This window comes from Morone saxatilis, unplaced genomic scaffold (assembly GCF_004916995.1).
Source record: "Morone saxatilis isolate NCDOM2014 unplaced genomic scaffold, NCSU_SB_2.0 Contig12, whole genome shotgun sequence".
Taxonomy (NCBI): domain Eukaryota; kingdom Metazoa; phylum Chordata; class Actinopteri; family Moronidae; genus Morone; species Morone saxatilis.
The window spans coordinates 13590396-13605009 of NW_023339674.1; the positions used below are offsets into that span (position 1 = coordinate 13590396).

At 39.4% G+C, this 14614-nt stretch overlaps 1 protein-coding gene across 1 annotated transcript in view; it reads right to left on the reverse strand.

Annotated features, from left to right (window-relative positions):
• Positions 1-14614, reverse strand: part of pex5la (peroxisomal biogenesis factor 5-like a) — a 42991-nt gene that overhangs the window by 9935 nt on the left and 18442 nt on the right. Inside the window, 3 exon segments of the mRNA XM_035653707.1 lie at positions 1221-1364; positions 2296-2412; positions 12103-12198. Of these exon segments, the coding sequence (XP_035509600.1) occupies positions 1221-1364; positions 2296-2412; positions 12103-12198 (357 nt within the window).

Sequence of the window (14614 nt, forward strand, 5' to 3'; positions counted from 1 at the left end):
ATAAGTAATATAAGAGCTGAAACAATTGATTACTTTCATTATCAATAGTGTTAAATAGTATAAAATGTCAAAAGAAAAAATCAGAGCCTGTTTTCAGATTGCTTGTCCTTCCAACAGTGCCAAACCCCCAAATATTTCATTTCCAGCTAAATAAAATATACAGAAGCTTAAAATATTCACACTGGAGAAGCTGGAACAAGCCAGTGTTGGGATTTTCACTTGAAACATAACTCAATTTAGGACTAAACCCAGTAATAAATACACACAAATTTTCTGTCAGTCGACCAATAGATTATTCATTGCTGAGTTTTTGCTCAGTAAACCTTGAATGTGACTGTGGGAGAGGCACTGCGGTTGATCTTTGTGCCACTGTTGGTCCTCAGCAGGGAGACGCAAATACAAAGTACCTTTGATCAGCACAAGAGGGCAGACAATGATATAAGTAACCTCAAATCCAAAATGTAAGATTATGAGATTACTCTTCTGTATTTTGTGTCTGTAAGGGCACACTTAATGACCTGTTCTAAAGCAAATCTCTGTAGATGCTTTTCTGTTCCACTCTTTGAAATGAGGGTCGAAATTATTTCTGAATGATTCAGAGGTCTTCACAACGGGGCAATAAGCCACTAAGCGCCCTAGGAGGAATTTTGGAATCGTATTAGTTCCATACACCGCGGGATAATCCTCTCCTCGGAATAACTGGCACATTTCTGTATATTCCGGGGGATTCCGAAAGTACTTTGTATGAAGGCTTTGCTCTTTCAGCCTGCAAAGAGGTCACTTCTTTTGAAACGGGGAGAATACAAAAAGGATGAAAAACCTGCAGAATGAGCTATTATTCAGCTCATTGGGCAAATGGAAATTCTCATCAAGAGTATGAAAACGTTGAGTATTTTTGCTACAGTAAACAACTCTTTTAACAAGGAAAAAAAAATATTTGCCCTCTACAGGCAATCAACATCCAGCCTGTGGGTGCAGCCTGCTAAATCTGCTTCACACAACCTGTGGTCAGTGAGGCATTCTTCGTCTCTAGCTTCTCCCAACACGAAGTGGAGTCATCAGGGTTGGATTTAGCCTCAAGTTTGAGCTCAAAACTACTCAAGCTGGATTGACTGGTGCAGACTTGCAGTTTTCTTTTCTTTTACAGTGTAAAAATACAATGTGTGTGTGTGTGTGTGTGTGTTGAAGTGTGTATGCATGTGTGGGCTAAATGAATTCACCTCTGAATCATGAGGGTCCTGCAAGACAGCTGCTTCCAGCAAAAGCACAGCGTTTGGCAAGTCTCCCTCTCGAGACTTCTTTAGTCCCTCTTCATATGCGTTAGGCAAGTCCTTATAAGGATTATCTGTGTGGAAGTAGTAACCCTGTCAGCGAAAAAAAACAAACAAACAAACAAAAAATAGGGACAGTGGCAATGTCAGTTTCTCTCTTCCATATTCAGATGCAAACCAGGGCAACTGTCCTGTGCAGTTGTATATTTAAGCAAAGCTCCAGCAGCAGGAATTGATCTTTTCTGCTTCACATCAAACCTGGGCTGTGCTCCCCGGGGTTTGTCTGTTCTCTTTAAATGTTAAACTTTGCATTTTCAAACTGTGATTACCCTGGTGTGTTGTTGACCGCTTCTGAGTGCAATGACTTTGAAACAGCTTTTTCTTTAAGAACTAGCTCTGCACTGGGATCAATCAGAAAGCCCAGAAGTCTGATCTTGTATGATTTTGTTATATAAGAAGTTCAGCGGATCGGTTAAATATACTGCTAGGCCATATGCTGTGAAACCCACCAACAGTCTTATATATCATATATCATGATGCCATACACATACACATAGATAGAATATAGGATATACAATGCATCATATTCCAAATTGTTCTATATGTATTAATAGTAGGAAAATTAGAAAAAAAATCTGATCATTCAACACATTTAAAGTGAAAAGTAACTACATGTGAAAATAATTTTGTTAACCCTGCACATTTTATGAATGACAGCACTCATATGTGTAAGCCAGAAAGCTCTATGATGATTTCAATAAAAGCGGCCTCTGTTTTCAGCTTGTATTTTAATGTTAGGTTTGTGTGCTGTCTTCTATTGGAACCCCACTTTGGGAGTTATGTATGAGTCAGGTGTATTTTTATTTAAACATTTATCTAATCACATTTCTTTTTTTCCCCCAAATTCTGTGTAACTGATTTCACATTATAACTCTAGACAGGCATGAATTATTTACTCTACAGAGGATGTCATTATTATACAGACACATTTCTACACAGGCTAATAACATTTTGTGATAGTGACCTTCTCATGTGGAGAGACACTGGAGGGAATCTGCGCTTGCTCATTTTCCGTCAGCCAGTTCCGCCGAGCAAGCTCTTCCCACTCTGCTTGCATCTTATCCCAGAACTCGGTATCTGACTACAGACGTCAGAGAAAGAGTAGGACACAGTGGAGGGAGGAAGGGGGGTGGATAGATGGGGGAGTGGGAGGGTGAGAGGAAGGAATGAGTGATTAGTGCACAGTAGAACAACAGCTCTAGTAATTTCCCATTATCCTTCTGTTGAAAATGTCACGTCTGTCCGGCTCACTGGCTTGCTGTAACGTATGGACGTTACACTTTCTGATGACTCATTAGATTTGCAAGTCGAGGCGGGGCTTAAAGGAACTATCCACATTTCAAATGCAAACTAATGGGCAGCCCCACCACCAAAAAATCAATACACAAGATTAGTACTTTCTTCCACCTTCAAATTGATTGACAGGTCTTTTTAAATGCAAATGAATACTTAACAATCAGTATTTATGTTTTCTGATACTGTTAAAGGCATGTTTACATAAATAATGTTTGTTAGTACAGCTGGAAGACAGACCTATAGTTTCATATATGATCAGTTAAAAAATGCACAAAATGCTCATATCTCCTCTGTAAGACAAAATGTTTTTAATCATTTGAATTGACACAATGTGGTCAAAAAATGCCGGATTGAGGCTTTAACTTCTCTATTAGTTCGACATTTGAACTGTTATTTGTTGGCATTTCAATTAACTGAATCCTTGAAAGGTTAACTTATGAGTTAAATATGCCAATCCACCTCCTGGAATAGCTTTTCATTTTCTATTCGTCAGAGAAACTAAATCCTAGAATGAGCCTATTACATAAAAGCTTATATTAGTCTTCAGAAAACAGCAGCCAGCATGGTTTAAATGTATCTCAATCCAAATCCTTTGGTACACAACCTGTTATGTACATATCCAAATATGAAATTGTAGTGTAATGTAACAACATCCTTCCAATGAATACAAAATATCTGAAATGTACTTGCAAAAAATGGTCAAATAAGTCCTTGCACAAAAACATAGCTTTTACACTTAAAATAATATGCTAATGATCAACATGGATAAACTGTCACTGCACCTGACAGTTTCTTATTAGGTCAGTAAAGAGGCTAATAATTGCTATAAGAAAACCATACACATTTCCAACTTCCACATTAAAAACTGCTGCTTGAAATTGTTGTACCCTTCAGCAATCAACAGTGCCGACAAACTCAAAAGCCTCCGCTGTGAAGCTAACTGTTATAATCACTGTAATGTTGTTTGGATGATGAGTTTGCCTCATTGAAGAAATTGTTCATTTGTAGTTTGCCTCAAACCCAGCGTTCGATTAGATTTAAGTGAGGCTTGTGAGTAGTCACCAAAAATAAAGGCCTAAAATCCAGATCAGACCAGATAAGTAGTTATGAAAAGATGCAGACAAAAGACAAAGCAGAATCAGAATCAGAATCAGAAATACTTTAATAAAGCACATATTAAGTTTTGAAAACTAAATATGAATATTAATTTCCATTTGTCTTTAGATAAAACCCATTGTTTTGTTTCCAGCCAGATTCAACCTGTTTTTGCTTCTTAGTAAACATATCCAGTCAGCCTCTCTGATGAGACTCAAGCCGTGGTTTTGGAAGAGATGCTAAACACCTGTTTAGCCAAGGTTTTTTAATCTTAGGAGAACTGCTAAACTTAGAACCATCATGAATTTTAGTGTTACAGAGAGGATTGGAAGGAAGTGCCTTTCTCTCTTCTCACTATGACTAGTGCAACTCTCTGTTTATCAGCCTTCGCCAAGAGGAGTTGAATCAGCTTCAGTGTGTTCAAAGCTGTATCAAGGGATTTAACTAAAACTGTTTAACAGGACCACACAGTATCTCTCCTGTTGTACCATCTTCTCCTCGCATACTAGTTTATTTTAGAGCTGATTTAAAGGTGCATGTGGTGACTTTTTCCCAATAGATTATTTACTTAATTTTAAAGATATATATTTGTCACTTTCAGTTTTTACCAGTGTTTAAGACACATGCAATGTTTATTAAGACCTTTCATACACTGGACACCACAATTGTGGTACAATGTAAAGTAAGGTCCACCAGTCAGTCCACCATTGAAATATCTGTACAATTACAGACATTCATTGTCCCCAGAGGATCAATTCTACTGACTGACCTACTAACCCCTGGCCTTTAATCAACCGCCAGCAGTAGGTTGACATTTTCATCTCAACAACTATTAGATGGATTGCCATAAAATTTTATGCAGACATTGATATTTTCCTCAGGTAGAATTGTAATTACTAATGACTTTTAATCTAGTGCCACCATTAGGTCAAAATACATTTGTCTAATATTTTAGCTTACTACTTAATACTGGTAAAACTAATGATATCCCCATCAGCCTCAGCTGTACTGTGTTTAGTTCTAATTAACAAACATTAGCACAGAGTCCCTTACCATAACTGTAGACTCTACACTGAGGTTATTTCCTTGACTGTGGCAGTTTGTTATCTTGGTGGCCCATTGTGTCGCAATGCCAATCCAGCGGTGCATAGCAATCTTGGTGCCAAGTGTGTCTCGCCAGCTCAGAGCAGGTCAACGCACTTTTGTTCAATAATATTTTGGGTATTATATTTGGTAAAAGTATAAATGTAAATGTCTCTGAAATCATACAGACCCTTTTATTTATGCTCATTTTCCCCTTTCATTGTACGTTTTGTAAGTTTTTCAACCAGCTGTCATGTTTTTCATACAGAAAAAAAGTATTCTGATTATGAAGTCAATGCTAGTGAGGCAGAATGCTGATCCACAACAGCTAGTAGCCTATACTGACAGCCTTTCCTTTACTCTGGTGAGTCTCTCACAGTCATTTGAAAGCACCAGGTAATTTTTTTAATGTGAGTGATGTCAAGGCACAATTATGTATGTCAGATCCGCTGGTTAGTCCTCGGAGCTCATGTGCATGTGTCGTTCTAATGAAATATTATACAGTTTCTACTGCAGGTGTGTTGGATACTGACACTGAACAGTTGAAGCAGTTCCATGATAAATGATACATCAATTAAAATGTCTTGTGTCCGCTAATAACTCTCTCAGGACTGTTGGTTCCTGCCACTCCTCCCCCTCCCCCTCCACCCCGTCTCCATGCAAAACACCGGAGGGAATGGCAGCGGACGTCATCCCCACCCCCGACATGCAGCAAGGCGCACTTGACTGTGACCTGCGCTGTGCCGTCTTGTTTGTTTATAATAAACTAAAACTATAAAACAATATTATTATTATTATTTTTAACTACCAACAGATGCTTGTTTATTGTCTGATCATGTCATAAAAATAACAGTGATAATTTAGAGTTTAGAGTTATCTTGGGATGGTGTTTGAAGTCTTGGATACACATCTACATGACTTGTTGAGAGGTAAAGCTTATTCTTCTGTCCTCTCATTCAACCTATTGTGGTAAACATGTACCCACAGTTCTTAGTGATGTATGCCTATGCTCCTAGCATGCAGCATTGCTGCTACAGATGCAGTTAACCATCATGTCTGTTTTTCATGTAAAACTCGAATTTATCCGAGTTTTTTCTTTTCTAGCTGGCTGAGTGTATGATTCTTGGCCGTATTCCTGTCAGAGGCAGAGCAAACAGGAAGAATAATGCCAAACGTAGCAGAATAGTCTCATGTGACTTATTGAGTCCTCTATAGCCAGAAACTCATCAGTACATGACAGCACTGTATACAGTAAGTGTGTGTAGTGACACTGTAGAGGGGAGCAGGGTCAGAAAGATCTACTGTCAATGTAATGTGTATGTATGTGTATATGTGTCAAAGGCCTTCTCATCTCCACATATTAGAGGCTTGTGATTGACAAGAAGGCCATAGTGTGGCCCCTGATGGTGAGAAACGGCAGGTAATTGCAGGCTGCTGACTGTCAGACAAATTGCCTGAATATGAGTCTTCATTGTTGGCTCTGTGAGGAAGTGCACTATCAAGGTTCCTGAGATAGAGGAAATGCAGGCAGTTGTGGGGATTGAACTTTAGAGTAACCGTTTAGATGTAGAAACAGTGTTGGTTCTCCACTGAGGCCATATTAAAGGTTTACGTTGTATTTATGATAAAAGTGGATTCATTTGGTTTTGATGGTAAAATTTTAGTTCATGTTCAGTTTACATGCAGGCAATATGATATATTCGTAATGTTAACTCCCACACACAAATGTCATGAAAATTATGTCTTTATGAGACTTTTTGGTGGCTTTTGAAAATGCATTGGAGGTTATAGTTCAATTAATGTACATATCTTTTTTTTCTTAGACTGTAAATATTGTGGTCTTTTGTTTAATGATATATAAAATACAAGTGAGTTTATGGATATGAATGAGTGGCATCATCTGGACTGGTTGTTTGAAAAAGCTTACTGAGTGAATGTATGGGAGTTTAGGAAGAAAACCTTGGAAAGTAAAAATGGAAACTTTGAAGTAAAGTACACATATCTGAAACTTTACTTACTGTCAGTAAAGTACTTTAGAAAGTGTTTATAGTTAATGAAGTGTGTTGCAAAAAGCGCCATCAACAAAGGAAGTCACATGACCCACAGATCTAACTGTTAGCCATGCTGGCAAAATTGCTGCAGAGCCCAGTGCTGGTCCTGGCCTCATACAATCTTCAGCTATTATGTTAGAATGGTTCTCATGCCACAGCTATTATGCTAATTTACATAATATAGTAACATTATTTTATCATGATTTCTCATTGTGTTGTGGGCATGTATTTGCACTGTGACCTAGTCCATCATCTCGTTATTTGTGTTTCATAGACAGTCAGTTGTTTACTCTGTGAAATCCCATCTGGTGTGTAACTTGTCCGCCCCCTAATTGCACCACGGGTGACAACAAATTGCTTGCAGAATCGAAATGGAGTAAAGATACGGACATGTTTTTCATTTATAAGAAATTTAGTCATATTTCTTTGTAACGCTGAAGGGTGTTTTTTACACTGACATTGGCAGTTTAATTATGTGGAACAAGGCAAAGATACAGCAAGGTAATTTATACCCTGTGTATCACTGGAGCGAACCCATTGCTGTGACTCTAATTTCAGCAGCTCTGATGAAGTGTTACGTGAAATGGATTGAATCCAGGGTGCTTCCTGCCACCAAATGTGTCACCACTGTTTGGAAATGAACTGGGGGTTGGAAGTGGGTTTGGGATTCATTAGTTACCTCATGAACACATCATTGACAACATACATAATCATTACAACATCTACAGAAGTTACACATACCCTCTGCTGTCACCCACTTTTAGAAAAGGTGTATTTATATTTTGCCTCTAATTTGTGTTTCTTATTGAGCTGGACTGAGACAATATATTTAGTGAAAATAAATGTACACTGTCAGGAAGGTAATTTATAGAGTAATAATTATTTTTTGGTCAGTGAAGACACTGAAACCAATGCTCTTAAAACAACTGCTTCAGATTTTCAGCAAGAAATAGTAAATCGTAACTAGACTGCAATACAAAATCATCGTGGGCTTTTGCCCTAGGAATAGACATAAGGAATTAATGACTTTAATTAAGACCTATTTGCTGTCAGTTCACCTATTTAAAGCAATGGTAACATTAAGCCGTAGCCTATCCTGTGTTTTCCTGAGCCAATACAAAGGCCTTCCTGAAATTGCTGACATTTAGCTAGCTCTGGCTAACATTACACTACCGAGACTCAACTCTACACTGCTCTAAAACAGTAGTCACCAGTGCCCAGTGGCAGCACAGAGCACATTCTGATTGGCTAGTACTCGTTGTCGTCATTGGTTTGGGTTGGTTAGATTGGTTAGGGTTAGGGTGAGAATATCAGAGTCAGAGTAGGGTGGGTCATGACTTTGCCATCATGGAAAAAAAAATGTCTAATGGGATGCTGCTGGGAAATAGCAGGGGCTAATACATAACGTGGTCTTGGATTGGTGCTTGGATTGGATTGGTGTGATTGCTTCTCAAGTGGACTCCTTATCTGTTCATATCAGTTTGAGATGTGTTAACTTGACTCAACCTTTGGAGGAAACAAGCACATGAATAGGGTTTACTTATCCACTTTGCCCAGGGGCCTTACATTACAAAAAGTCTAATTATTTACCGGTGACACAGAGCAACCTTCAAAAAAAGCTCCCCTCATCTCCAGAGCAGGGCTGGTCTGGCCTTTTAATGTTAATGAGCCACCCACCGCTCTGCTACGCAGGCCAAGTCCTTGGTCAACGAGACAAAAATAGGAAGCTGGAGTCCTGATAATGTCACTCAGAGAAGACTAAAATTCATTTCAGTGGACAAAGTGCTACGAATGCGTTTTGGCCGAGTGATTACTAGGGCTGCCCCCCAGAAGTTGATAATTTGATTTGAGTCATCAGTCAAAAAGACCCTGAGTCGATTTGCATTTTGTCAGTTGAATCTCTGTATTTGGCTTTTTTTTGGCTGTGTCATTGTACACAGATCAACACAGGAGCAACAGGATAGCAGGTCATTCTCAGAATGACCACAAAACCAGATTTTGGTGTTGGAAGCGGAGAAGGGTGATAGAATTGAAGGGCAGCGTGATGAGTGTCAGTGAAGTCAGCTAAACCACTTTCGAACCAGATGGTAGTACTACCTACTGCCGTCCACTGTGATCGACTCTTTGGCTGACAGCAGCCCGGCAGGAGAGACACTCTGTGGTGTGCTGGGATTTTAGGACTGAACTGTGAGCAGGATGCACACTTTAACTCTCTCTGACTGTGTGGAAACCTGATATTTTCATATTATAGATGACGAAGAAAGGCATTAAACATGAAACTTATGTAGGCTGATATAGAAGTTTAATGTGACGCTGAACTGAACAAAAGGAAAAAATCTTTGTATTGAACAGCTAAATCCAATTTTGACTGACCAAATTCTTGGGTACAGCCCTAGTCATTTCTCGCTGTGTGTATGTCTGTAATAAAGACACACTGAGCTACTGTGGCCACTCTTGTGTGGGTGAAAAAGATATTTTGTGCTGAGATTGTAAAGTGCTGGCATGGCAGTGAAAAACTGAAGAAAGTTAGAAGGTAGTCAGTGGAATTAAAGATAATTAACGGCAGAATATCTTAATATACTAATGTATTTTCTGCACTACTTCCTTTTTGTACTAAATTCACCTTTGCATGCATCAAGAGACAAATACATTTCTGTAAATATAATAAAGTTAAATTTGAAGATATAATAGTAGATGCTGTGTGCACCCTTGTTGTCATGATGGAAACTGCAGCTCCAATAGAAAATTCTGATGTCTGCTTGAGAGCACACTGAATTAGTTACAGAGAGAGGTGAAAGCATTACTCATTTACTTTCCCTATCCACATTTTTCTAGCAGGTCTGTGGATAAAAACCACTGACCTTTTGATCGCAAGTCTACAACTCTAACTTCTAGCGCTGCCTTTGTAATCTCTCACTAAACCCGAAGTGCCTCAGACTAATATTCTGCAAGATAAAAGTGAACCTGTCCTGCTACTGTTTTAATCAAACAAGAGACCACACAGTCACCTTCATCTCGCCTTTATCACCACTATGGGAGTGCTTGCTCATGCCCCACCGTTCCCTGAAGTCACAATTTACCCTGCAGCTGTTCCAGTGGTTCCTTTTTAATAAAAATATTACATTGTCATCATCTTGGATTAATTGGTGGTATCCTTGTGTGACAGGGACACTTGCCTACTAAGAAAATATCTCTTCATCAGCCTCTTTGTAAATGCATTCAAAGCTGAGTTCCGTCTCTTGGCCCACTGCCATTTCATCCTCCCTTTTTCAGGCATTTTTATGTGAGAAACCTACACTTTCTCATCAGTGCCAGCTTTGTAAAATGGATTATATTTGGGGGCCTAATTCCTTGTCTGCTCCCTCTGTGGGTCCTAATTTTCTTACATTTGGCTGCTTCACCTAATTGAATAAATTGGCAGAAAGGCTGTGTGCTGATTTAATGTTCTCTCTGCAATCTGAGCCGTCTCTACCTCCATGTCTTTATTAGTATGAAAGGGCATGCATATGCACTGCTACTTAAATGGAAATTATCTGATTTTGGCCATTGACATTGCCAGCTGAAGCCAAAATGGCTGACCACTTGCATCAGAGCTCCTCTGGAGAGGAGGCCAGCACTCAGGCTGCTCGATCGAAGCTGCGAGATACTGTTACCAATCGATGCTCCATGCTCAGGCGATTGTCCAGGAGAATCTAAAAATCTCATCACTTACCTGCCCTACGGCTGACACCTGTACTCAAACTGTGCAATTATTTGGGAGGATGCAACTCATGGCTTATACAAGATGTGACATCATTGCTCACTTTGGGAAGGATTCCCCAAGTGGGTGGACTCCTCTGCACCCTCTCACTTTCTCACAGTCTTCCTGTTCCTGCTCTATTATTTATTGACCATTACACATAGCTTAGTATGCAACAGTCTACTGTAGCCCTCAGTAAAGCTGAAATAACACTCATTTTCTGGGAAGGGAGATGTCCATTCAGTAAAGTGGTTTAAAAACAAAACTTTCCTGATACAGTACAGAAACCCTGCCATTTTAGTCACTCAGGTAGCTGTTATTGGATCATTGTGATGTAACCTTTCAAAAATATATAATAATAATAATAATAATATAAGTATCCAAACATACTGCAGAATAAGGAAAAAAACTCATTAAAGTGTGGATGGAAATTTTCATTCCATCTCATCAGTGGATCAAATAGTTACCTAATGTGAAATTACATTAAAAAAAAGGGAAAAGTGATGAGAGTGCTTTGAGCTTCAAAGAAAAGTTTTTTTTTCTCAGAGATGTAGGAGGTTTCAAGTAATTTTCAATGTTACACAAGAACGTCAGACATGCTTCAAAATTCCACACATGCAAAGTGTCGATACACAGCCCTATGAAGAATTAAGCCAGATCTAATTACTGTAACTTCTCCATCTCCTGTGGTATCTGATATGTCTGACCGTAAAATGACTGACCTATTTACCTTCCTATTGTTAGCCAGCTGAGAGTCGTGAATATTTTTCTGGGTCAAACACCCTGTGAACTTGAGTGTGTGAGTTTAGCATGGACTATTAACCTGTCCGCTAGCACCACAGGGACGAATACATAGCAGGAAGCGCAATAGTGATCATCTGACAAAGAGATAAAAGGGCTGAAGGAATCAAATGGCAATCAGCTCCACGGGGCGTCAGGTAGATATATTCAGATTGCAGGAACGATTATGAAGCTACATGGGCAATGAAATAAAATGCGATATTGAATAAAGTTTTCTTAGCTTAAAGTTTTCACAATGCTCATTTTAAGGCATCTTTTTATTTAAATATTTATACAGGCACCCAAGAGACTTTCCATCCCTTTCTCTTAAAGTTGGGGATGAGATTTATGCTGAAACAGACTCTATCTTTGGATTTCATAGATGAGCACTAATGGGTTAGACTGACACATTTTATTTGCGTTAACATGAACTGTGCACATCTGCTGTCTTAGTCAAATAAGCCTAAAGTCAGGGTAATCTATAGAAGAACACCTGAGCTGTCTGGGATTCAGTATCCTGCTCAAATCAAAAGAATTCAGCAGAAATTATACTTCCAAAAACCCAAACAAAGCAGACAAGGACAGCGCACCGAGGAAAAGTTCTGCTGATAAATATTGAAAAACCAACTCGGTCATTCCTGTTAAACCTTATTATAAGTCAGCGGTGGAGATGGCTCTCGGCTGACAGCTGACAGATGTGAGGTGCACTAAGCAGCACTCTGCTTACCTCAACAGCAGCCTTGGCTCGCTCAAACTCCTCCTCCAGGGACTGATGTCTGGACAGGAGGGCGCTGCCCCATCGCTGCTCCTTGCTTAGGCGAGCCTATCACACATACATACAGACACACATTTCATAACATATACATATATGCACAGACAAAAATCCATAAAAAAATATGCACTTTCACACAACACACACACGCACACACACATCCACATAGCACACCATATCACACACCATGTCACACACACAGCCAGAAGGAGAGACAGGCAGGGAGAGTGTGCAGGGTCAGACGTCTCTGCTTTCTCAGGGACGAGTAAATATCCCTGCCTCGACAAAGCCTCTGACATGCTTAGGAAGGCCAGCAGAATCTCTACTGTCAGCATCTCGCCCCACCCCTCATCTGAATGCCATGCTACTCATTCAGCCTCTCTCAATTTCACTCCCCACCTCCCCCCTTTACTGTGCACCTGCACATGCAAATATCAGAATATGCTGATACCCCCTCAGTTACAGACTTGCATCTATGGCCTTGCTCGGCTGTGAAAATGAAAATCGACCAATTACACGCATGAAGTTTGGAATTGTGTTAGTGTGATATAGTTTACATGATTCCACATTACACCAACACATTTAACTGCAAGGGGAAATTATTTGATACCCTCTCATGCTCAGATGTAATCTACTGTAAATAGCAATGACTGTATGTATCCAAGGGCTACCAAATCCATTACTGACTGAGGAATGTGTGTGGAGTCAGTGACTTCCCCCAGAATAGGCTGCTTGGCAGTCAGGTCAGCCAGTACCTGTATAAATTCCCATCTCTACAGACTACCATAATGCAAGACTTTGCAAAGACTCAGTAATAATGGAAATCGCCTCATCCATTTATTGTAGATCAGATAGAATATTTTTATTTACAAAAACAAAATGCATGCAGTGTTAAAAGTAAATGTCACAATAGTCTTTGCTTTGTTGCGTGAAGAAACTACAGTATACTGTAGTAGGCTTGCTAAAGGAAAAATCCACCCAAACACTGTAACACTATTTAAAAAAACAGGTGTTTTTGTTGTGTCCTGGTTGTATTTTTTTATTTTAATTCCTTGGCAATAGACCAGAATGAAATGCCTGATGGTGTATTTCCAATCAGAAGCATTACCTTGATCATCAGTGAGTAATATTGTTTATATTTCAACCTTTAATTTCCAACACCAGATTTACATCTAGAAAAAAACACACTGAAGTAGACCAAGCAGATTGACTGTTCAGTAAGCCCTGCCTGCTTAGTTACTGTTGCTACGCCTGTCACACTTTCCATTCTTGCATGGTATTATGCAGTTTCCAATGATAATATATATTTATTTACCACTTGAAGTTCTTAGTATTTTTTTGTAAAACAATGAGTCCTGAGTTTATACAGAGGCAGACAAAAGCAGCTTCAGTGGAGACATTACAACTGTTGCTGGTAGATTTTATAGAACTAATAGCTATCTAGCTAATGAAGCTAATGTTAGCTACATGAATTGTTTGAGAACACTTTCTCAAGCTGACTCGTTTTAAAACCAGAATCCTGTAAAAGGGGTCTTTAAATATGCATTTGATGGCTACGTTTATGACGTCGTGCTAAAAGACTGAGGCTAAAGTCAGCAGTGCCAGTTGATGACTCATGTAGCTAGAAGACATGGAAGTAAAGACAGAGTTGTTCTTGTATTGTGGTGAAGAGCTAGTTCACCCGTATCAAAGTGTTGTTTTGTTTCAGCCTGTTTGGCTGTTGGTTGTTACATATTTGTTTGTATTTGTATGTATGTATTTAACGTAAAGAACATATATATTTTTTTAAATATAACCTGTAATCCCACAAATGTACTGCAGCTTATTCTAGTAGAGGTAAATACTAAATAAAATGTTGGTATTGGAAAGACAAAAATAAGTGCAATATGCTTCAAACTCCAAGTACTACAGCTGTCATTGGACAGTCACTGTTCAGGGGATGGGTTTAGCGAAAGGTCAATTGGGTACCAAAAAAGTCAGTGAGATGCATTTGAAATCTATTTTGTAATGTCACATATTGATCTTGAGGTCAAGAATAAACTTTCATACTCTAACTAATATACAACTCATGGAGTGTATTGTGCACTTCAAGAAGAAGAAGAAGATATATTTTATTAATCCCCTAGATGTTCTTTTCACTCTTTTACACACACACACACACACACACTGAAATACTCACACACTTTCATGCACTTGTGGACATGCCCAAACAGGGGGGAGAAACCCGAGAAGAATGGTGGAGTGATGGGGCTGCAACGTTAGGCGCCCCATGAGCAGGCTTGGGGTTAGGTTGTGCACATGAGGTGAAACCGGCACCTCTCCAGCTACCAGTCCACACTCCATATTTTGTGGTCTGTGGGACTTGAGCCGGAGACCCTCCGGTTCCCAAGCCAAGTCCCTACACACTGAGCTACTGCCGCCCCAAACTAATGGTACTGAACGCTGAACGATCACTGAATGAGGGTGG